This window comes from Heterodontus francisci, chromosome 10 (genome assembly GCF_036365525.1).
Source record: "Heterodontus francisci isolate sHetFra1 chromosome 10, sHetFra1.hap1, whole genome shotgun sequence".
Taxonomy (NCBI): domain Eukaryota; kingdom Metazoa; phylum Chordata; class Chondrichthyes; order Heterodontiformes; family Heterodontidae; genus Heterodontus; species Heterodontus francisci.
The window spans coordinates 28361559-28386087 of record NC_090380.1 but is presented as its reverse complement, the minus strand read 5'-3'; the positions used below and the strand labels follow the sequence as shown (position 1 = coordinate 28386087).

The 24529-nt window shown below is 42.2% G+C and overlaps 1 protein-coding gene across 2 annotated transcripts in view; it reads left to right on the top strand.

The window, feature by feature from the left end:
• LOC137374367 (integrator complex subunit 6-like) overlaps positions 1-24529 on the top strand; it is a 134997-nt gene that overhangs the window by 87871 nt on the left and 22597 nt on the right. For both annotated transcript variants that reach the window (XM_068040336.1, XM_068040335.1), the window contains exons 12-16: positions 6114-6329; positions 12070-12196; positions 16104-16246; positions 18072-18300; positions 22539-22907. In XM_068040336.1, the coding sequence (XP_067896437.1) occupies positions 6114-6329; positions 12070-12196; positions 16104-16246; positions 18072-18300; positions 22539-22907 (1084 nt within the window). The remainder of the gene's footprint in view (positions 1-6113; positions 6330-12069; positions 12197-16103; positions 16247-18071; positions 18301-22538; positions 22908-24529) is intronic.

Here is a 24529-nt window from a genome sequence, read left to right as displayed (position 1 = left end):
CCCAGCTGTCTTCCTATACTGTGTTTTTCTGAAGTCAATAGGGTAGCACTAGGTCTGTCAGCAGGTCAAACTATATCTCTAAAGGACAAAGTTGACCAAAGATAAAAGCAAAAAAAAAAGCCACTTCATGTGAATTGGCACACTTTGTAACCAATCACTAAGTGGGTGTTGCTGAGAAATTGCCTTGGTATGCTTTTTTCTTTTTTTAAATATCTCCCCGCTGCGCCCCCCCCCCCCCCCCCAACCTCTGGCCTGCAGTACAGTAATTTCAGAATCACAGAATGGTTACAGCGCAGAAGGAGGCCATTCAGCCCATCGTGTCCGCACTGGCGCTCTGAAAGCGCAATTCCCTCCGTTCAATTCCCCCGCCTTCTCCCCATAACCCTGCACATTCTTCCTTTTCGTAGAACTGTCTAATTCCCTTTTGACTGCTTCAGTTGAACCTGCCTCCACCACTTTATTAGGCAGCACATTCCAGACCTTAACCTCTGGCTGTGTGAGAAAGTTTTTCCTCATGTCACTTTTGCTTCTCTTACCAAATACTTCAAATCTATGCCCTTTCGTTCTCTATCTTTTTGAGTGGGAACAGTTTCTCTCTCTCTCTACTCTATCCAGACCCCTCATGATTTTGAATACCTCTATCAAATCACCTTTCAGCCTTAGTGACCAGTTTACCGTGGCAGATTCTGTTACAGATTCGGACAAAATAGTTTATCTAAAAAAGATCAAAATAATGGCAAAATGCACACTGAGTATTGTCTTAATACCCTGATCCAGTTATTTTCCAGCCTCTAATGCTGCTTTGGCTAAAGAAGTTACATCACATCTAAGCTCTTTTGAGCCACTCCCATGACCAATTTACAGAGATAACCCAAGCGCATCCCAGTTACTCTACAGAATTAATAAGAATATACACCACAGACATGGGCCATGCAGTACAACCAGTCTATGCTGGTGTTTATGCTCACTCGAACCTCCTCCCATCCTTCCTCACCTTAATCGCTATAACCCTCTATTCCTTTCTCTCTCATATACCTATCTAGCTTTCTCTTGAACGCATCTATTCTGTTCAACCCAACTACTCCCTGTGGTGGTTGAGTTCTACATTCTCACCTCTCTTTGGGTAAAGAAGTTTCTTAATTCCCTGTTGGATTTCTTGGTGACTATCCTATATTGGTTTTGCTCCTCCACAAGTGGAAACACTGTTTGAATCTATTGTATCAAAATCTTTCATAATTTTAAAGACCTCCACAACTTCCCTTACTGGCTCTCATGTTAGCTGATATTAATAGCTTTCTCTCCTCTCAGGCACTGTCCCCCTCTCCTTCAGATCTACCATCATCACCTCTCTCCTCAAAAAAAAAAAAACCCTTAATTGTCCCACCCTTACAAAACTCCCTTTCTTCCCTTGAACCTGCTACTGCCTCTCAAATCTGAGCCCATCTTTCCTGGAACTCCATGTTTGAATCCTTCCAATCAGGTCATATTATTTGACCCCAAGATCAGCTTCCGACCACATGTCCACACCATCACTAAGACCAACTATTTCCACCTCTGCAACATCGCCCGACTCCATCCCTGCCTTCGCTCATCTGCTGCTGAAACCCTCATCCATGCCTGTGTTACCTCTAGATTTGACACTTTCAACGAAATCCTGGTTGGCTTCCTACTTTCTACCCTCCATAAATTTGAGGTCATCCAAAATTGCTGCCTGTGTCCTAACTCTCACCAAGCCCTGTTTACCCATCCTCCCTTTGCTTGCTGACCTGCATACATTGTCTCTGAATAAAGCAATGCTTTGTTTTGAAAAATCTCATCCTTTGTTCAAATCCTTCTACGGCCTTACCACTCCCTATCTCTGGAATCTCCAGCTCTTGAGTGTCCCCAATTTAATCACTGTGCCTAAGCACAAGGCCCTAAGCTCCAGAATTCCCTTCCTAAACTCATCTTCTCTTTCCTCCTCTAAGGTACTCCTTAAAATCTATTTTGTTTGCCACGTATTTTCCCTAATATCTCTTTATGTAGTTCGGTCAAATTTTGTATTTTGTTTGGTAATGTTCCTGTGAAGCACCTTGGGATGTTTTACTATATTAAGGGTGCGACATAAATACAAGTTGTTGTTTGATCATCCCTTAACCTTCTCTTCAAGAGAAAAGAGACCCAACAAAGAACAGTACAGCACAGGAACAGGCCATTCGGCCCGCCAAGCCTGCGCCGATCTTGATGCCTGTCTAAACTAAAACCTTCTGCACTTCCGGGGACCGTATCCCTCTATTCCCATCTGATTCATGTATTTGTCAAGATGCCTCTTAAATGTCGCTATCGTACCTGCTTCCACCACCTCCCCCGGCAGCAAGTTCCAGGCACTCACCACCCTCTGTGTAAAGAACTTGCCTCGCACATCCCCTTTAAACTTTGCCCCTCTCACCTTAAACCCCTCTCACCCAGTCCCCTCGTAACTGACTCTTCCACCCTGGAAAAAAGCTTCTGACTATCCACTCTGTCCATGCCGCTCATAACTTTGTAAACCTCTATCATGTCGCCCCTCCACCTCTGTTTTTCCAGTGAAAACAATCCGAGTTTATCCAATCTCTCCTCATAGCTAATGCCCTCCAGACCAGGCAACATCCTGGTAAACCTCTTCTTTACCCTCTCGAAAGCCTCCAAGTGCTTCTGGTAGTGTGGTGACCAGAATTGCATGCAATATTCTAAGTGTGGCCTAACTAAGGTTCTGTACAGCTGCAGCATGACTTGCCTATTTTTATACCCTATGCCCCGACTGATGAAGGCAAGCATGCCGTATGCCTTCTTGACTACCTTATCCACCTGCGTTGCCACTTTCAGTGACCTGTGGACCTGTAGGCCCAGATCCCTCTGCCTGTCAATACTCCTAAGGGTTCTGCCATTTACTGTATACTTCCCACCTGTATTAGATCTTCCAAAATGCATTACCTCACATTTGTCCGGATTAAACTCCATCTGCCATTTCACCGCCAGAGTCTCCAACCGATCTATATCCTGCTGTATCCTCTGACAATCCTCATCACTATCCGCAACTCCACCAACCTTTGTGTCGTCCGCAAACTTACTAATCAGACCAGCTACATTTTCCTCCAAATCATTTATATATACTACAAACAGGCAAAGGTCCCAGCACTGATCCCTTTGGAACACCACTAGTCACAGCCCTCCACAGTTCTGTATCCATCTTGCCAGCTCACCTCTGATCGCGTGTGACTTTAGCTTTTGTACCCGTCTGCCATGCGAGACCTTGTCAAAGGCTTTACTGAAGTCCATTTAGACAACATCCACTGCCCTTCCTTCATCAATCATCTTCGTCACTTCCTCAAAAAACTCAATCAAATTAGTAAGACACGACCTCCCCTTCACAAAACCATGCTGCCTGTCGCTAATAAGTTCATTTGTTTCCAAATGGGAGTAAATCCTGTCCCGAAGAATCCTGTCTAATAATTTCCCTACCACTGACATAAGACTCACCAGCCGATAATTTCCTGGATTATCTTTGCTACCCTTCTTAAACAAAGGAACAACATTGGCTATTCTCCAGTCCTCTGGGACCTCACCTGTAGCCAATGAGGATGCAAAGATTTCTGTCAAGGCCCCAGCAATTTCTTCCCTTGCCTCCCTCAGTATTCTGGGGTAGATCCCATCAGGCCCTGGGGACATATCTACCTTAATGCTTTACAAGACGCCCAACACCACCTCCTTTTTGATAACGACATGACCCAGACTATCTACGCTCCCTTCCCTAGACTCATCATCCACCAAGTCCTTCTCTTTGGTGAATACTGATGCAAAGTACTCATTTAGTATCTCGCCCATTTCCTCTGGCTCCACACATAGACTCCCTCCTCTGTCCTTGAGTGGACCAACCCTTTCCCTGGTTATTTTCTTGCTCTTTATATAAGTATAAAAAACCTTGGGATTCTCCTTAATTCTGTTTGCCAATGACTTTTCATGACCCTTTTTATCCCTCCTGACTCCTTGCTTAAGTTCCTTCCTACTGTCTTTATATTCCTCAAGGGCTTCGTCTGTTCCTAGCCTTCTAGCCCTTACGAATGCTTCCTTTTTCTTTTTGACTCGGCTCACAATATCCCTCGTTATGCAAGGTTCCCGAAACTTGCCAAACTTATCCTTCTTCCTCACAGGAACATGTCGGTCCTGGATTCCAATCAACTGACGTTTGAAAGACTCCCACATCTCAGATGTTGATTTACCCTCAAACAGCCGCCCCCAATCTAAATTCTTCAGTTCCTGCCTAATATTGTTATAATTAGCCTTCCCCCAATTTTGCACCTTCACCCGAGGACTACTCTTATCCACAAGTACCTTAAAACTTACGGAATTATGGTCACTGTTCCCAAAATGCTCCCCTACTGAAACTTCGACCACCTGGCCGGGCTCATTCCCCAATACCAGGTCCAGTACGGCCTCATCCCTAGTTGGACTATCTACATATTGTTTCAAGAAGCCCGCCTGGATGCTCCTTACAAATTCTGCCCCATCCAAGCCCCTAACACTAAGTGAGTCCCAGTCAATATAGGGGAAGTTAAAATCACCCACCACTACAACCCTGTTACCTTGACATCTTTCCAAAATCTGTCTACATATCTGCTCCTCTACCTCCCGCTGGCTGTTGGGAGGCCTGTAGTAAACTCCCAACATCGAAGCTGCACCCTTCCTATTCCTGAGCTCTACCCATATTGCCTCGCTGCATGACCCCTCCGAGGTGTCCTCCCGCAGTACAGCTGTGATATTCTCCTTAACAAGTAATGCAACTCCCCCACCCCTTTTACATCCCCCTCTATCCCGCCTGAAGCTTCTAAATCCTGGAACATTTAGCTGCCAATCCTGTCCTTCCCTCAACCAAGTCTCTGTAATAGCAACAACATCATAGTTCCAAGCTCTAAGTGCATCTGCCTTACCTGTTATACTTCTCGCATTGAAACAAATGCACTTCAGACCACCAGTCCCGCTGTGCTCCGCAACATCTCCCTGCCTGCTCTTCCTCTTAGTCTTACTGGCCTTATTTACTAGTTCCCCCTCATTTATTTCACTTGCTGTCCTACTGCTCTGGTTCCCACCCCCCTGCCACACTAGTTTAAACCCTCCCGAGTGACGCAAGCAAACCTCGCAGCCAGGATATTTGTGCCCCTCCGGTTTAGATGCAACCCATCCTTCTTGTACAGGTCCCACCTGTCCCTGAAGAGATCCCAATGATCAGATATCTGAAACCCTGCCTCCTACACCAGCTGTTCAGCCACGTGTTTAGCTGCACTATCTTCCTATTTCTAGCCTCAGTGGCACGTGACACAGGGAGTAATCCCGAGATTACAACCCTAGAGGTCCTGTCTTTTAACTTTCTACCTAACTCCCTAAACTCCCCCTGCAGGACCTCGTCAGTCTTCCTGCCTATGTCGTTGGTACCGATTTGTACCACAACCTCTGGCTGTTCACCCTCCCCCTTCAGAATGCCCCCTGTCCGTTCAGACACATCCTTGACATCCATGTTGATCTTTTCCTGTTGGGTATAACCTCACATTTCTGGTATCATCCTTGTAAATCTTTTTTGCAAACTCCAGTGCTTCCATATTCTTTCATTGACCCCTTCAAAACTGGTATTGTTAAATACTAAGCAAGTGTAGTGACTTATTTGCAGAAGGTACTATACATGAAGTCTGCCTGCTCAAGGTTTTCAACCAGATTTGGTGCATGAGATAAATGCTGGAGCTTAAATACTGTCCAACAGTGATTACACTTGAAAAGTATTTCATTGGCTGTAAAGCCCTTTGGGATATCCTGAGGTTGGGAAAGCGCTATGTGAATTCAAGTTCCTTCTTTGCCTTTTTTAGGAATAGGAAATTTCTGTGTGTATGCATGTGTGTGTCATAGATTTTTAACTGAAAGCAAATTGTTTAGTTTTGTTTCTATGGATATTTTATTCAGATATTAATTCAGTCACTGTATATAATCCTTATGATTTAACAATTTTTCAGCTGAATGTTTTTGGTATTAAGTTATTTTTGAAATACTTTGTTGTGCAGGCATTTGTCTTGGATTATAAACCATTTGTCCTTGCTTCCAATTCTCAGGCTAAACTGGAATCTGACCGAATCATAAGTTCAGTGGGTAAGAAGCCAGTTCAAGAGTCTGCCATTAAAGTGAAAAACAGAAGTAACAATCTCTCGTTAGCTCATCGGAAAGACTTGAGGCACATCCTAATGGGGATCACGGGGGAGCTTCCTTACAGACTTCTGGATTTAAATGTGAAGGAGTTTGCTGGATTCCAAATTGGGATCCTGAACAAGGTGAGACACCTTTCTTTCAGGTATTTTTAATCTGACTTGAAGTTCAAGAATATATTTTTCTGCAGAATTATTTCTTCAGTGCAAAGGTCAGCAATTGTAATAGTTCGAAAGATTTAACATTTTTAATAACTGCCGAAGGTTTCTGGTTTTGGAAATCTCTTAAATCCTCATGTTGATTGGAGCGTTTGGCCCAAAAACTAGCTGGGAAACTTGTAGTGAGCACTTAAGATTTATTCTTTTCTGATACTTTGCTGTCTCAGTGTAGATTTTACAAGTTATGTTCAACACCTTGGTGTCACATTGCTTACCGTGTGAGATTTTGAACCAGAATCTCCAAGACTGCAATTCTCAGAAGCAATAGACCTTTATTTCTAGTTACTACTTGAATTAAGTGTCTTTGGGAAGCAAATGCTGCACAAGAACTTATAACAGAACTTTTCTGCGCAGAAAGAAGCATCCTGAATTAAATATCCTTCCAGTAAAGGCATTTTCTTCTGCTAATGAGCGATATGGTGCATTCCATAGCCATCATTTCCGAGTTAACACTCTGAAATTAGCTTGATATCTAGATAGGAAAGCAAAAATTGTTCAGAATTGTCACATTATATCTTGCAGTTATCATACGTTAGCTCACCTGGTGCTGATGGTAACTTGGGAAGGATAAATCATCGTTATGGAATGAAGTATTGTGATTTCTTATCCAACAAGCTCAAAATGATTATTTCCTAAATGAAATTAGATTTTTCTAATACTGTGATGTATTGCTATATAATGGAATGAACTTAATAGCAAATATGAGAATTTTGACATCCTATCGAGGAATTTTGCCATTAAGCAATTGCTGTACTCTTGTCAAACAATTATGTTTGGGTTGGTCTTTATGTGAGGGCCACGTAGCCTTGAAAGGTAGCATATGGGTTCCTTTGGCGTAATGTGTGATCCTGATGTGTCCAGACCTGGTATGTCCCAAGTCTGAGTCCTTGGCTGCTACTGAGTTAGTTGATGGTGCAATGATTGGGCTTAATATACAGGAACGCAGGTTTCCTACACCTGGTTGATAGAGATGTGCAAGACGATGACAGGTTTAGATAAGGTAGACAAAGAAAAGCTGTTTACTTTAGCTGATCATACAAGGGCTAGGGACACAGATTTAAGGTTTTGGGTAAGAAACGCAGGATGTGAGCAAGAACTTTTTTCCACAGCGAGTTGTAATGACCTAGAACTTGCTGCCTATGTGGGTGGTGGAAACGGAGATGATGAATGATTTCAAAAGGAAATTGGATGGGCACTTGAGGGCAATAAACCTGCTGGGTTATGTAGATAGAGCAGGAGAATGGGACTGATCGCATTACTCTACAGAGAGCTGGCATGGGCTGAATGGGTCGAATGGCCACCTGTGCTGTTATGACTATAACATTGCTTTGATACTCTTTGCTATCTAACGACTGTGCACATGTTTAGTTGTCAAATGAACAAATTGTAGAGGTAACTGAAGTACAGAATTACTCTTAAATATTCTGGAGTAGCAGATTGAGCCTTATAGCTAAGAATTGCTGAAGTTGTTTTTCTTAATTTACAAACTTTTTTATTTAATTTATTTTTTTATTTAGAGATACAGCACTGAAACAGGCCCTTCGGCCCACCGAGTCTGTGCCGACCATCAACCACCCATTTATACTAATCCTACACTAATCCCATATTCCTACCACATCCCCACCTGTCCCTATACTCTCCTACCACCTACCTATACTAGGGGCAATTTATAATGGCCAATTTACCTATCAACCTGCAAGTCTTTTGGTGGTGGGAGGAAACCGGAGTCCCCGGTGAAAACCCACGCAGACACGGGGAGAACTTGCAAACTTCATGACAAGTTCTAATTTAAGCATCAAAATTGTTAGGGAGAGTGAAGGCAGGAGGAAGAAATTGAACCCAATAAAGGGTAAATTTGGAAAAAGTCAGTTTTTATTTGGAAGGAAATTTAAGGTCTTTTAAGAAGCAGCTGCAGTTAAGGTATTGTTTTTTTATTTTTATGATTCATGGCACTGCCTTTTTGGTGGGAGTGGTTCTGAGTGGCAACTCAAAAGTTTATGCTCGCATGAGTTGGATTAACTACATTTACATACGAGCATACGAATTCGGAGCAGAAGTAGGCCATTTGGCCCCTCGAACCTGCTCCACCGTTCAAGAAGATCATGGCTGATCTGTTTGCGTTTTGAACTTCATTTTTGGAAAGAAGGCCATGCTGCAAGGCAGTGGTTAGTGTTTTTATCTGCATCCTTTCATCTTTACAGGAATGTTTTTACTTTATGCTTTGGTTGGTTATCTGCCAAAAATAATTATTGGTCCACTGAAAAACTTCAACTTGATGCATGGTCACTTGAATCTCCAATGTCTTAATACAACCACAGCACCTGCAACTTGAAACAACTGACAGAATTCTATTAAAGAAGATGTTTCAGCGAATCCCTCTCCATCTTTAGCCAATTTAAAGTAAACCAATGACCCTCCATTTGATGATTCATTATGCTTGTCTAAAGCCAGTTCTGAATGTGTGATCTCAGAGGTAGATGATAGACACTGAAGTTCAGCTTGGGTAGTGTAACTTAAATTTGTTTACCTTTGTCTTGCTCTGAAGTCATCTAAAACTTGTTGGAAAATTATCGCTGGAAAACTTTTAATCAGGCACCATGTGAATTTTCCAGTTCAGTAGTTGGCACATAGACATCACAGGTGATTCTGAAGACTGCAAAGTCTGAACTGACCAAGGCTTCAGGACCATTCTCCCTTGAAAGAATCTAGACTGAAAAACGTCCCCCAGATGCACGTGACATTAACGTGTCATGTATAGCATATGTGGCAGTGAGGATGCCAGTCATGCAATGCACACAAATCATGGGGCCCTATTTTCAGCATTTTCCAGGTGCAAAATTGAACTAATGAAAGAAAAGGGTGATTTATTGAGGAAGTTAGTTTAACAAAGACTATTGATTGCTACTTCTATGTGATATAGCCTTAACCAATGTCAATTTTGAGTTTTGTTTTACCCTGATGGCTTTTTCCCTGGGCAAATACTTAGCAAGTTTTACAAATTCAAATACTGGCTTTAAATACCTAAATCAACACTGAATTGAAACCCTTTCATTTTCTCCAGATTTAAATCTGTGTTTGGCTGTGTCATACTGTCATTTTGAGAACTCTGGAGAATAGCTACATGCCAGCACCGCAACAGGGACTTCATTTTGAAGAGTAGTTATCAGCTAATTAATAACTGTCTGGTCACCACATGCTTTCGATGCAGCCTTCATTAGATGCCAGGCTTCCCTCCTATCTTGCCTTTGCATCCAACATTTGCATTAAAATAATTTGTGCGATTGTTACATTTTTAGCCATATTCCAGATATTTCCTTTGTGCTTAGTGCCGAAGGCCATTCCTGTAATTGAGCCTTTGCTCCTTACCAACTTGAGTGTCTTGTGTTGCCTCAGGGTCAAACCGAAGTCCTTGTTTCTATAATAACTTTCTGATCTGATCCATGCTTCTCCTCATGCTCAGCCTTCATATATGGAAGAATAGAGTATTGTGTGACCTCGGCGGTAAGCCGTGTGTAAGTAAATGTTAACCAGTAGCATTAAGACAATATGGTAGACTGCATTTAAGTTCAACTTTTTGAATCTTCAAAAGCATTTCACCAACTCCAGTTGTAATCACCCTTGACAGAGCATCCATAACATAACCTACGTGTGAGGCATAAATCACCAACATAGAGTCTCCAGCTGCTTCCCCCCTTCTCTCTCTCTCAAATTCATTCATGGGATGTGAGCGTTGCTGGCAAGGCCAGCATTTATTGCCCATCTCTAATTGCCCTTGAGAAGATGGTGAGGAGCTGGCTTCTTGAATAGCTGCTGTCCATGTGGTTTGTGTACACTTATAATGCTGCTAGGGAGGGAGTTTAAGCATTTTGGCCCAGCGACAGTGAAGGAATGATGTACTTCCAAGTCAGGATGGTGTGTGGTTTGGAGGGGAACTTGCAGGTAGTGGTGGTCCCATGAGTCTGCTGCCCTTGTTCTTCTCGGTGAGAGGGGTAATGGGTTTGAAAGGTGCTGGCAAAGAAGCCTTGGCGAGTTGCAGCCTGTGCACCAGTGGGGAGGGGATCGAAAGTTTCAAGCGGTGGATGGGATGCAGATCAAGTGGACTGCTTTGACCTGGATGGTGTTGAACTTCTTGTGTTGTTAGAGCTGTGCTCATTCAGGCAGGTAGACGGTATTCCATCACATTCTGACTTGTGTCTTGTAGATGGTTGACAGACTTTGAGGAGTCGGGACATAAGTTCCTTGCCTCAAAATTCCCAGTCTGTGATATGCTGTTGGATTCAGTAATGGTAATGCCGTGGAACATCGCGAGGAAATGTTTAGATCCTTTCTAGTTGGAGATTGCTATTGCCCGGCACTCGAGTGGCACGAATGTTACTTGCCACTTATCAACCAAAGCTGATTGTTGTCCAGTTCTTGCTGCATGCAGGCATGGACTGCTTCATTACCTGAGAATGGTACTGAATGCTCTGCAATCATCAGCGAGCATCTCCACTTCTGACCTTATGAAGGGATGGTCATTGATGAAGCAGCTGAAGATGGTTGGATCTAGGCCACTCCTCTGAGGACTCTTGCAGCGATGTTATGGGGCTGAGATGATTGACTTCCACAGCCACAGCCATCATCCTTGTGCTGGGTATGACTCCAACCAGTGGAGTATTTTCCTTTTGATTCCCATTGACTTCAATTTTTCTAAGGCTTCATAATGTCACACTGTCAAATGTTGCCTTAATGTCAAAAACAGTCTCTCTTGCCTCATCTCTGGAATTCAGCTCTTTTGTCCATGTTTGGACCAAGCTGTGGTTGTGGTCTGGAGCTGAGTGACCCTGATGGGACTCGAACTGAATATCTATGAGCAGATTATTGCTGAGTAAGTGCTGCTTGATGATAGCACTGTTGACGACACCTTCCACCACTTTGCTGATTGAGATTAGACTGATAGTGATGATAATTGGCTAGATTGGATTTGTCCTGCTTTTTGTGTACAGGGCATACCTGGGCAATTTTCTACATTGTCGGTTAGATGCCAGTGTTGTAGCTATACTGGAACAGCTTGGCTAGGGGCACTCCCAGTTCTGGAGCACCAGTCTTCAGCACTACACCCAGCATATTGTTGGGGCCCATAGCCTTTGCTGTATCCAATGTATTCAGTCATACAGGGTGAAGGCAGAGGAATGGCACTAGGTAAACTGCTCTTTCGGAGAGCCAGCACAGACAAGACTGGCTGAATGGCCGCCTCCTATGCTGTGACGATTCTGTGATTTCTTGTTTTCACATTGAGTGAATCGAGTTGGTTGAAGATTGGCGTCTGTGATGCAGAGGACCTGAGGAGAAGGCAGCGATGGATCATCCACTTGGCACTTCTGGCTTGCAGGAATGAGCTTGATTTCGAAAAACTTGCAGTAATCAGCCAACTATGTGCAGATATGTGTGTATAGTTGTTTATTTATGTGTGTGTGTGTACATATACACAAGTGTATGTATCTTACATGGAGTTGTCACTCCTTAAATGCAAAGGTACCATACCTCCCCTGCCAACAGAACCTGGTTACTTGAGGTAAAGGTGTATCTTTGGGAATGCTATTCAGCACTCAAAAAATGCAATGCCACCTGGATGGTACCATTAGACTCATCTTTTTCTATTTTTAAGGATTTGAAGCCTCAAAGTTACAAGAATGCTTATGACATACCAAGGCAAAATCTTCTGGATCAACTTACACGCATGAGGTTAAACCTGTTGAAAACAGCACATGCTGCATTGAAAGGGCAAGATGAAGGTAAAAATAAAATTACAAGATGTAGCCTAACAATTTTTATATTTCATTTGAATGGGTGCCATGGTAATGGTACACCGCACTGTTTCTATAATTACAGGCGTCCTTTTCAGTTTTAAAAGGGCCAAGTGTTAAGAGCAAATAACTGCATGATTTTGTGATACATTGTGAAAGTATGTAGTGTTTTCCCATTTCCCTTTGAGTTACAGCAGTCAGCTAATAATGAAAATGAATTCTTGCTCTGGACTGCTGCTGATTTATTTTAGGTGAGGTGTCGTTCGTCATTATTAAATGGTGCCACTAAAAGACAACATACTTGTGCAGTTTGCAAGACCCAAACTGCAGGTCACGTGTGGTCACTTGAATCTCGACAGTCTGGCTCACAGAATGCCCAACAGCTGTCTTATGTGCTTTTTCTTCTATTGTTTATTCTATTTGAATTTAGTGAGCTGGAAATCTGGAAAGAAGTGCTTGCACCTATTCCAAAATCAGAAGGGAAAGGAAATTAGTTTATATAGCATCTTATCACCTGACAAAATCCTAAAGTACTTTACTCTCATTGTTATGTAGGCAAAGAGGACAACAATTTACATGTATCTAACTCCTTTAACCCAGAAAAAAATCCCAAAGCGCTTCACAGCGGGGTAATCAGACAACAATTGATACTGAGCCAAAAAGGAAACATGAGGGTTAACTAAAAGCTTTGTCGAAGAGGTAGATTTTAAGGAGAATCTTAAAAGAGAAGAGGGCATTGTAAGAGGCAGAGAAATTTAGGGACAGAATTCCAAAGTGTAGGATATAGGCGACCCAAGGCATAGCGTATGGAGTCAGATTGCAGAAGAGGCCAAAGTTGAATAAAAGAGCAGCTCTTGGGGCTGAGAGGCTGGAGGTGGTTTCAAAGATGGGGGCGGGTGAGGCCTCGAAGGATTTTGAGTGCAAGGATAAGAATTTTCAAATTGCTGCGTTGGTGGATGTGGAGCTCTTGCAGGTGAACAAGCACAGGTTGACTGGTGAATGAGACTTGGTGTGTGATAGATACAGGTAGCAGCCTTTGGGCTGAAATTTGTGGAGGGTGGGAGGCCGAACAGGTGAGCATTGCAATAGCCAATTTGTACAGTTCCACCTCCAACAATACATGAGTTTTTGCTACTGTTTGAGCTGAGAATATTGACCAGGGTGTGAGGAAACCACCCTGCTCTTTGTAGGTTAGTGTCATGAAATCTTTTGCATCCACCTGAACATGCTGACAGGGTTTTTGCTCGACATGCCATCTGAAACAGAGTTTCTGACAATGCAGTAGTCCCTCAGTACTGCGCTGATGTATCAACTTACAGTGTATGCTGAATATTAGAGTGGGCCTTGAACCTACAGCCTTCTGATTTGGACCGTAGTGATAGCACTGAACCAAAACAAAAAAAAATTATTTTGGAATCGCAGCTTGAAATATGTGAAGATTTATAACTTAACTTGCCAATAAGGCTCCATTGGGTGGCTGAGACCTTTCCTGCAATTCCAGCGCCATGTGGGAACTTGAGGTAATTGATCACCTGTGTCGGAAGTGACCCCAGATGTTTGAGCTCAAACTCAGGACATCCAAGTTTGAGGGGCAGCTGGAGTCACTGCGTAACGTCAAGAGTTTCCTAGATCGTCCGCTCCATGAGGTCGCCATCCCAAAGTCAGAGTTAAGGATTGAAGATGGGTGGCCATCCAGAAGAGTGGTGAGAGGCTGGACGTACAGGAGTCTTCAGGGTGTGTGCCACTCTCAAACTGATACTGAGTTTTGGAGACTGCTGGGAGTGTCAACACCTTGAAGGAGTGCAGGCTAGACCAGGGCACCAATGAGCAAGGGATTGCCCAGGAGGGAACAGTAAAGAGTAGAAATGCACTTGTAGGAAATTCCATAGTTCGGAGGACAGAAAAGCATTTCTGTAACCGTAGTCATGAGTCCTGCATGGTGTGTTGCCTCCCTGGTGCCAGGGTAAAGGACATCATGGAGAGGGTGCAGAATATTCTGCAGGGGGAAGGGAGTGCGCCAGAAGTTGTGATACATGTCTGTACCAACAATATAAAAAAAGCAGGTATTGAGGCCAAACGGTCAGATTTTCAGGAGCTAGGGAAGAAGTCAAAAAGTAGGATTTAGACGCGAATAATCTCTGGATTACTGCCAGTGCCATGTGCTAGCAAGAGTAGAAATAGGAAGATGGGGAGGATCAGTCTGTGGCTTGAGCCATGGTGCAGGAGGAAGGGCTTCAGATTCTTGGGACATTGGGACCAGTTCTGGAGCAGGAGGCATCTATTCAAAACGGACAGGTTGCACCTCAACAGGGCTTGGACCAGTGTCTTCACGAGGAGATTCACTTGTGGTTGGGGAGGGTTTAAACTAAATTGGCAGGGAATGCACACCATCATATAGCAGTAAAAAAGAGGAATAAGGTGCATAAAGAAGTGAATGTTTGATAGTACTAGAGAAGGAAGTAGTACCATGTTAGATAGGAGCAGACTAAGAATAACTGAGGGATGCAAAGACTGGTTTCGATTGCATACATATAAACGCATAAAATGTGCTAAATAAAGTTGGTAAGCTACAAGCACAAATAGCTGTATGGGAGTATAATATAGTGGCAATAACGGATACGTGACTTAAAAATGAAGACTGGGTGCTCAATATTCAAGGATACAAAGTCTTAAAAGATCGGGAAAGAGAAAAGGGAGGTGGGATGGCAGTACTGATTCGGGAACACATTGCAAAGAGAGGATGTTCTTGAGGGGGCAAAGGTAGAATCCATTTGGTTAGAGCTGGGAAGCAAAAAGAGGATGATCATGTTATTTTGTAGGCCTCCAAATAGTGAGAGAGGAGCAAATCTGCAAGGAAATCAGATGTGCAAGAACAAAATATTGGTGATATTGGAGGACTTTAATTACCTAAATATCGATTGGGATAATGTTAGAGTAGAAAAGGCAAGGAGGGGGAGGATCCCTGAAATGTGTTCTGGAGAACCTCCATGACCACTATGTTCTCAGTCTAATTATGAAGAATGCATTGCTGGATCCGGTGTTGGGGAATGAGATGGACCAAGTGTCTATGGGGGAGCACTTGAGTAAAAGTGATCTTTGTATCGTAAGGTTTAGATTTGTAATGGAGAAGAGTAAGGACCAATCTAAAGTAGAACTTCTAAATTGGAAGAGGGCTAATTTCAGTAGGATGAGGGGGGATCTAGCCAGGGTAAAATGGAACCAAAGATTGACAGGAAAAACTGTCACAGAACAATGGGTGATCTTTAACGAGATGTTTAGGCATGTGGGTTGTTTTTCTGTGTTAAAGACACTATATGTTGCCACCTTATTGGTGGTGGGGCAGAGGGGAAGAAAACTGAAGGTAGAAACCTACTACTGTTTTAAAATGGAGAGTGAATGTAGTTTATATTTCATGTTTTAAGTCTAATCTCTCCCCATCCCCACACAACTCTAAATTTAAAGTTGCTACTCATAACATAATTTTGTAAATGAGTATTTCCTTGACATCTAATTTTTTTTTAGTTTCTAGGAATGCAATGCAACCTTTTCGTAAGCTCAAAGATGTGAAAAGTTGTCCAAACATGCTCAACTGTGGGCAAATAACTTTCTGCCCCAAGTTCATGCATGGCTTGTGTTTTATAGTTTTATATGAAGTGCCCCATCTACATATTTATCTTTTTTGTTGTGTAATTTGTATGTACGGTTAATTCCTGCTGTAACGCTGCTTTTGAGTTCAGGGTTAATGAAATACTGCAAGTTAATAGTACGGTTGTTTGCTATAGAAATGCTGAGGTTGTACTTTTGCAGATTCTCTGGTGTGATTGCTCAAGGCCTCAGTGAAGCATTGAAAAACTGGGAGTGTGGCCCCTTGCATATGATTTTCTTTTCCCTGTAGATCAAGTGCACAGTGTCCCAATAGCACAAATGGGCAATTACCAGGAGTTCTTGAAGCATGTGCCTTCACCCCTACGTGAACTTGACCCTGATCAGCCCAGACGACTTCATACGTTTGGAAATCCTTTCAAACTGGACAAGAAGGTTTGTAACCATTTATTCATGTTTAGTCTGCTGGACTGAGAGTGCCTTGTCCTTTCTCATTCGAGGTTGTGCATTTCTGTGCTCCTGCAAGGTCTCTAAACATCTGTTTACAGCTGTAATATGATTTAAGTCTCTTGAGCTATTTGCTATTTTTACCCTAGTACTTATTTTAGAGATGTTTAAGGTGGTGGATCTGTAAGTGGCATAAATAATTCGATAGACACACTAATGGCCCCCATGAGTCTTTTGGCTGTTCTGACTCTGCTCTTGATTACGTACAGCATTTAGTATCCGAGTTAAATCAGTGCTCAGATGTCACCTACCCTGTGGTTTGCATATATAGCCACTGTTCAATTCTGCAAATAGAATGGCATACGTCATTTTTTTTTTTTTAAGTACAAGTAAGTTTCAGTAGTAGCTGATGACTTAAGCTGTAGGTTGCTTGTGACAATTGTATTTGGAAGGGGCAAAAAGTTGCTGCACAATATTCAGAGCAGATCATGACCATTAAAAATGAACTTTGTTTTTCAATAAAATTTAAAGGTGTGGAAATGTAGTTGATACATACAGGGCACTTAAGTTTTTTCCATTTTTAGAATTATTGCAAAAACTTTGATACACCGCCATCAATATATTTAAACATTCCTTCAATATCCCTTCATGATTAAATCACTTAAATGTTGAATATCCCTATATTTTCCAAGTTGGATATAGAATGAATCTGCTTCTTTAAATATCTCTTCCAAATGATATGCTGAATTGATTGTTGAATTCTTGATCTGAATGTTTTATCTAAAGTCAGATCAGCCTTTAATTCTGGAGAATTCTTAAGTTCTTAAGCCATAATGGATATCCCATCAAACTTGTTTTTGTCAGTTTCTTCCCCTCCTAAAAACATTCACTCCATAATCAAAACTAGATGAACAGGTGCTGGGTACCCTCCAGCATCCTCAAGTAGGCTTTGATCATGAGTGAGCCTCTGATGACGGTGTAGGTTATTTGACTACCTCAGCCAAGGCTGAATGCATCTTTAGCAGATACACACACACGTGCAGCACAAGCTGCTGGATGGCTAGCAGGAGTTGGAACTTTGGTGCTTCATTTGTGTTCTCTTTCCCTAAAGTAGATGTGATGAGATTAATAGGAGCCCCCATACTGTTGCCCTGACCGAGCGAGCAACCCACTTGATCAAATGGAATGTTTGGCAGAAGCTCCTTTCCTCTGAACCTTTGACTTTGCACATCTTTGCTGTTTGTTGACAGGACCTGTTTATATTTTATTTGATCATATAGGGTTATACGGCACAGAAGGAGGCCATTTGGCCATCGTGCCTGTATCAGAAGAGCTATCTGATAAATCCCATTCTCTTGCTCTCTCCCCCCCCCCCCCCCCTTAGCCCTACAAATTTTTCCTTTTCAAGTATAATGTGATGGTGTACTTCACACTGAATTTTCTGATCCTTCATGGGAAACACTTTGCAATACTTTGAATCACTTGATACCTTTTCTGAAGCTCACTTGTATGAAATGTACAGTGATTTATAAATCGTGATTTATAATTGATCGTCAACAGCCTCTATCCTAAAGGCATACGCTTAGTGTTGCCCCAAGTCTGATTACCTGATGTCATTTGCAAAGGTTAGAAAGTGAAGTCTTTTTGTAACTTCTGGTGTATGAATGTGAGCTCTGTAGGCTATGTCTGTGCTGTAACTTGAGATTAAAGTGAGTTGATCAGTATCTGCTGATAGGTCAAGGTAATATAATTTGACTACAATGCAAGCTATTTTCTCTTGTGGGCATTAAAGTTACAGACCTTTCCATTACAGGGAATGATGATTGATGAAGCAGACGAATTTGTGTCTGGACCTCAGAACAGAAGCAAACGACCGATGGAGCAGAGCATGGCAGGAATTCCAAAAAGGCGTCGCTGTATGTCGCCATTATTGAAGGGATGCCCACTAACAGCAACTAATTACATTGGAGGAAAGGGCCCTCCCCTTATACCAGTTACACAGCCACAGCCAGACCTTTTAAAGCATGCACCTGTTCTTCAAGGTAAGGTGGTATACAATCCAAGTGCTCTAGTCTGTCCACTGTTGTAGATGCGTCATACTGTTGAGGTTTGAAAGAAGCCCACATTTAGATGGCAGCCTTTTGGAACCAGTGAAAACCAGTTATCTCCAGACTCATATGAATGTTTGATGTAATAAAACTAACGAAGGCAAAATCTGCTGACTGCTTTGTTGAATCTGCCTAAACTATAGTGACTTGTAATATAATTCAGACATTTTGCACACTAATTACTGTTTTTGTTGAATACACTATGAAATTGAGCATGTTTATAATTTTGCTTTCTCACCCTCCACCTTCTCTGGAATGCCATGCTGGAGACTTGTTTTGCTACTATTTTTATATGTCCTGTGTTTTGCTTGCGTGGCTTCATCTCTAACTAACATTTTCCCTCCATTGTTCAGGAGCTTTAAAGACTATCCTTACACCCCTCCTACCCACAGGATCAATGAGCTCCGCACAGACCAGGATTAAACCTGGGACATTGTCGTTTTCATTTTTCCCAATATATTTACGTGGGCTTTTATTGCATTTGTAACTTAAAATGGGACAGCTAGCACAAAGTGATGCTGACATTGCGCTATTTAATGCATACAGAAAGGGCTGAATTGTCAGATCTTGAGCCTTTGGAAATTTCTAACCTGAGCTGTTAGAGTTTCTAGGCAGATGCTGTCAGAATAACAATTTATATTCTTAACACTAGCAAGGAAATGCAGCCAGTTGCTTATATAACTTTGGAGAGCTTAATTGTAGCTCCATTAGAGTGTTCCAACCACTGCTGCAAATGGATGGGAGCACCTTACAGGAGTACACCAAGGATTCCAAATTCACAGAAGTGTTCAGAAAACTGGATCACCCATTAAAACCATAGGCTTGAGCATCACTGTTTCATCTGATACCACTTTGGTTGTGCATCAGTCATTTTGAGCCCTTGGCCAAACTATTTTGGATACCATGTTAATGTTAAGCCTGCTGCCTGCTTAGTGAACTTGGGTGCATTTGCTGAAATATCTTGTCTTGACCTGAGGATAGAGCAGTGCTAAGTTTGTGTGTATGCTGCTTATTGAAAGTAATGTCTATTGCGCTCAAGATTGCAGTATCATTTAGCAACATAATCTGAGGAAAATCTTCAGTGGGACTCGAGATCCTAATTAAGAGTGCAGTTTCTACCTTTTGAAAGGTCCAGCAAATTGGGTGTCCCAGTGACCAAAAGGAGTTTAGCATATTATTTACTGAGATTCTGCAGCTGCCACCGAAGATGTTGATGTGAAACTAACTTTGAAGTCTACCCTTATGTCTTTATCACAGGCGACTATACTGATTTAATTCTTTTATGTAACAGCCACACTTTCCCGCGCGCGCCCTCAAAACACCAGACCTACTGAGTATTTCCGGCACTTTCTGTTCTCAATAGTTGGTTAGTTACCTTCCTGAGAGAGTGCTGTCCTCTGGGGGCAGAGGCTTGGAGTTACCTTGGTTCATCTCCCATTGTACATTCCCTCCCTCATACAGCCCCGGTCGGAGGCATTTTGCTCCAGAGTTGAGTCCAGTTTCCTCGGGAGTTGCTCATTGGAAAGCGCTTGCACTGCCACGTGCTATTTGGCTGCGCTGGCCCCAATTGACTCGGGCAAGAGGGTGTGTTGACCCAGTTTTCTGCTCGCTTTGGTTCAGAACATCGGATCTTCTCTGGGTCAATGGCAGGGGAAAGGGCTTGCTGAGGTGGAGAAGGCAATGCTTAGCCTGCGTGCAGTTTTGCTGGACATAATGACAAAAGTTAAAGCTGACACATCCGTGGGCTCAAAGCTGCCCGTCTTGTCTGTGCTGTTTAAGTTGGCTTGTGCAAAGGGGGGACATAGTGCTAATGGAACTAACCCAGTTGGCCGTCAGAAAACTGGCTGGTGGTTCCCAAAATCTATCAAGGCAGGTCTGTTGAAACCATGAGGATCAGGGCTGTCTTCTGCGAGTGCAGCAGTCAACTTGCTTTAGTAAATGATTTTAAGTTCACCAGCCGGCACTTCTGCAGAGCTCCTGTTGGTGCGTTTTGTTCTGGAATTCTGAGTCTGATTTGGTAGAAGCCCTGAAATCTTTTCGCGGAAGCCTGATTGAGAACCCCAACATTGGATGATTGTAACTTAGCATCCATTTTGCGTCCCTTTATTTTTCAGCGACTAATCTGTAAGTAACATCGTTTGGTTCTGTGGTGCTGAAGGAGTTTATTCACTTCAAAGGTTTTCAAATTGCTAACATTAAGTATGCTCAGTGAGGTTATTGTGCTGCAATTTTACATTTAACAGGTGAATTTAAATTGGCTTCCAGCATAACTCGTCTTAACTTTTTAATATCTTGAGTGTGACAGCACTGTTGGCAACAGTAGTTCTTGTTCTCAACCGATTTGTTTTCGATGCCATAATAAATTGCATCAGGACAGATTTTGCTGTAGGAGGGAATCCAACAGTGTCCAGAGGGGGAGAAGCAAAGTTTAAAGAAAAACTGAAATTTAGAATTTGACTCAACACCTCCAACAGTTATAAACGGGAGGCATGAGTCTCCACACTTTCAATAGTTAATTTGTAGCGCCAGAGAATTTTTTTGGCAGTAGTTTACACTTACCACGTCGTTAAGAGGGTACTTAGACTGGAATAGACAAGACTTTGTGGTAAGTTTAGTTGGTATGTACTGCACAACTACAGCAACTTCACATCATTCAATGCATTTCAATGGTGAGACAGTCAGCAAGATGTCGTTCTTGCAGAAATAATAGCAGAATGGTGCAACTCCGACAGCAGCTTTTGAATATTTGTGTTTAACTGCGCATCTACCCTTCGCCTGAATTTACTGCACCATTTGCTTGTTTGACAGGAAGACCTGTGCTTTTTTGTTGAAGTTTTGCCCCAATTATGTTTCTGTGCCTCAGTATGTCGGGTCACTGATAAGCAAACTCCTTCCTCCTTTGAAATGGAGTGTGCCTTTACTTACCCAATATCTAGCCTAAGTAGTTGGGTTGAACTGAAAATCCTGTAATTGTATTTTGGTTAACTTGTTGCATCACCTGCCTTAGAGATCTTCCTCGAGCTTGATTGGTAGCAGAATAAATGCTCCAGTAGACCATGGCTTCAACAGAAAACAGCCAAATGGGTTTTTTGTATTGTAAATTGGTACATCAGCTTAAGTGAGACACTGTACCTTCACTATATCTCCTCCGGCGATAGAAAATAATACTTGTGTCTGTCACACCAAACCTGTCTGTGTCCCTGAATCAACTGAGTTTGAAGATTTATGGCTAACTCTCCCTGTACTATGTCCAATGTATCTTTCTGGTTTCAGACAAACCCCTTAATCGAAATGAAACAGATTGAGATATTCTGAAATAAAAGTAAAATACTGCAGATATTCTTAAACTTTGACTCAGATGAGGAAATTTATGATCTCTTTCTTAAGCTCAGATAGAGCTGCCAATTCATTAAATTTCACAAGGAACCTTTTAATTTAATTTAATTGAGTAACTTGGTCCTGACTTGGATGCTTGTCTCAGATATAACATCTGTTCAGAATAAGCTAGTTCATTTTGAAAGAACCTAGTCTTTAATCCGATCTGTACTATAACAAAAATCAATTACACATCAAACAACAATACTTCATTTTGTCTTGGGTATTGTATCTGGCATATGGGCTTAGAGGGAATTTCTATTGCACTTGCAGTCTCAGGATGTCCCAAAGCACCTGCAATTTAATTACTTTTGAAGTGTAGTAGCTGTGGTTGTGTAGGCGACCATGGCAGCCAGTTTGTCCACAGCAAGATCCTTAAAACAGTACTGATCAGTTAATCTGCTGTGGCAATGTTGCTTGAGTGTCGAAAGTTAGCAGGGAGACTGGGAGAACTCATGGCTTTTCTACGATAAAGTGTTATGAGATTTTTGCATCTACCTGAACAGGCAGCTATGTCCTCAGTTTAACATCTCATCCAAAAGACAGTAACACCAACAGTGCAGTTCTCCCTCAGTACTGCATTGATGTGCCAGCCTAGATTATGGGTGCAAGTCCAGTTTTAAGGCTTGAACCCACGATCTTTTGATTATGGTGAGAATGCTAATACTGAAGCAAGATGGCACTTAAAAAGAACTATGGGACAACGTTATTTTTTAAAAGTGCATGTTTCAGGTAAATATAAAAAAAAAAGTCTGTGTCTATTTGGAGTTCTATTATCGCGTGTTTCTCCTTTCCAGAAGCTGAAGAAAACCAGACTCTCTGCGTTGACTATGTTGAAAATAATATTGCAGACCCACTTCAAGATGAAATTCCAACACACGGACTTGAGTCAGCACCATCTTTAATCCACTCAACATCTGGCTGTGTGGAGTCCACAGAAGAATTAACAAATCATCAGATGAACAGTGGTATTTTAGTAGTCAGTAATTCAATCGGCAGTGTTGAGCTTAACCATGAGGAATCAAAGGACAGTGAAATATGTCAGGATGGCCTTTTGAACAGATCTTCACCAAATGCCATTAAAACACTTATGAAGTCAAAGCAGCAAGAGACTAACACAGAACTAAGGGCACAAATTTTTAAGGAGATCCGTAAACCAGGCAGGCGTAAGTATGTTTGAAAAATAACATATCATTAGTTTTGCTCCACAGGAGTGACTGTCTGCAGCAATCTGCTCCATATTGGAATTGTTCAGAATGTTTGTTGTTGAGACCAATAGGCAAATACAGCAAGCTTGTGTTCCTGGTTCCAGAGGTGCTGGGGTTGGACATTTGGGATGCCATTATATTAAAGCTCATTGTGTGAATTGCACTTCCACTTGGCGAGGCTCTGATCCAGTAAAGCAGTCCCATTGAATTTGCCCTTGCATTGCCTCATTGCTTCATGTGATTTTCTTTTCCTCACTTGATGTAGCTACCTGTGACTTCCTCAATCCTCTTTAGCTTTTCCACGTTTAGTCTCTTTCCCAATCTTCCTGTGACTATTTGAGAAATGAGCTGTGCAGAACTGCACCAATTTGGATCTGTGGATTAGACATGTACAATTGCATTTAAGAGTACACTACGATTCTCTGGTGATGGTCGTCAACTTCCAATCTATTAACAAGTATGCATCAAGTTTTAACATTTAATCCTTATCAGCTTCTTGGGTACAATATTAGTGGTCACTGCTTTTCCCAGCCCTTATAGTCATAATACCGCTTGGCTGGTGAGTAGATCAAAAACAGAATTCCCTTCTCAATATTTTCTGATTATAATTACCAAAAAAAAAAGTATTTCTTAAGAAATAGCTAAAAATGAGAACTGGTCAGGTTATCCTAAATGCTTGGGAGATTTTCCCTGGTGTTTCTCTTCCTTGCATGAACACGCGTAGTCTGGCTGAGCACAGTTCCACAGATCTGTTCAGAATGTGAACTTGGGTGTTAAGCTGTTATGCAGTGGAAGACCCAGCTGAGCCTGGTCATGTTATTTGATAGTCATCCATACACATTTTCTACAATCTGTCATTGAATTACAGTCAACAGTAGTTGATTTTGTCACTTCCCTAACCTGGGGCACTGAAGCCAGTTGTAAGGTCTCAGTCTCTGTTGGTATTAAGAGGGGTAACAAAAGCAGTCTCCAAAGTAGCCTGTATTAAATGTAGTTTGCAGTGCAGAATTACCTCCTGCTTAAAGTTGACTAGGGTGAGATATGAATTTATTATAGGTTGCCGAGACAAGCTATCTCCTGCACCCTGCTGGCCACGAGATGCATCAGTGAGGGGGAGAAGGTTTTCCTCACATTAGCAAATGTGATCGAGGGCAAGAAATCAAAACCACCACCTTCAAGAAGACTTTCCTTATAGACAGTTCCTCCAGTCTTCAATTGGGAAAATCCACCTTAAGTCAGTTGATTGTGATAGCGGATTGGATTATTTGCATCATAACCTGTACTCCAGAGAGCTGTTTCCATCACTACCCTCACTGTATCTCTAGGGAAAGCTAATCGTGTGAATCAAGCACGAGGAACCACCCACTTAGTCACTACCTTGAATGGTTTTGAAGTTAATTGTTTAAACTCTGGCATCCTTCCAGCTGGGGAATTGAGCGTTTAGATTTTTCAGTTTGCAAAGTGTACCCAAAAGATATTCAGGTAAGACCGACTATTGATCAGGTATAGAAACATGAAATACGAGGAACAGCAGGTCTGTTGGCATCTGCAAAGAGAAGAGACGGGTTTTATTTGCACAG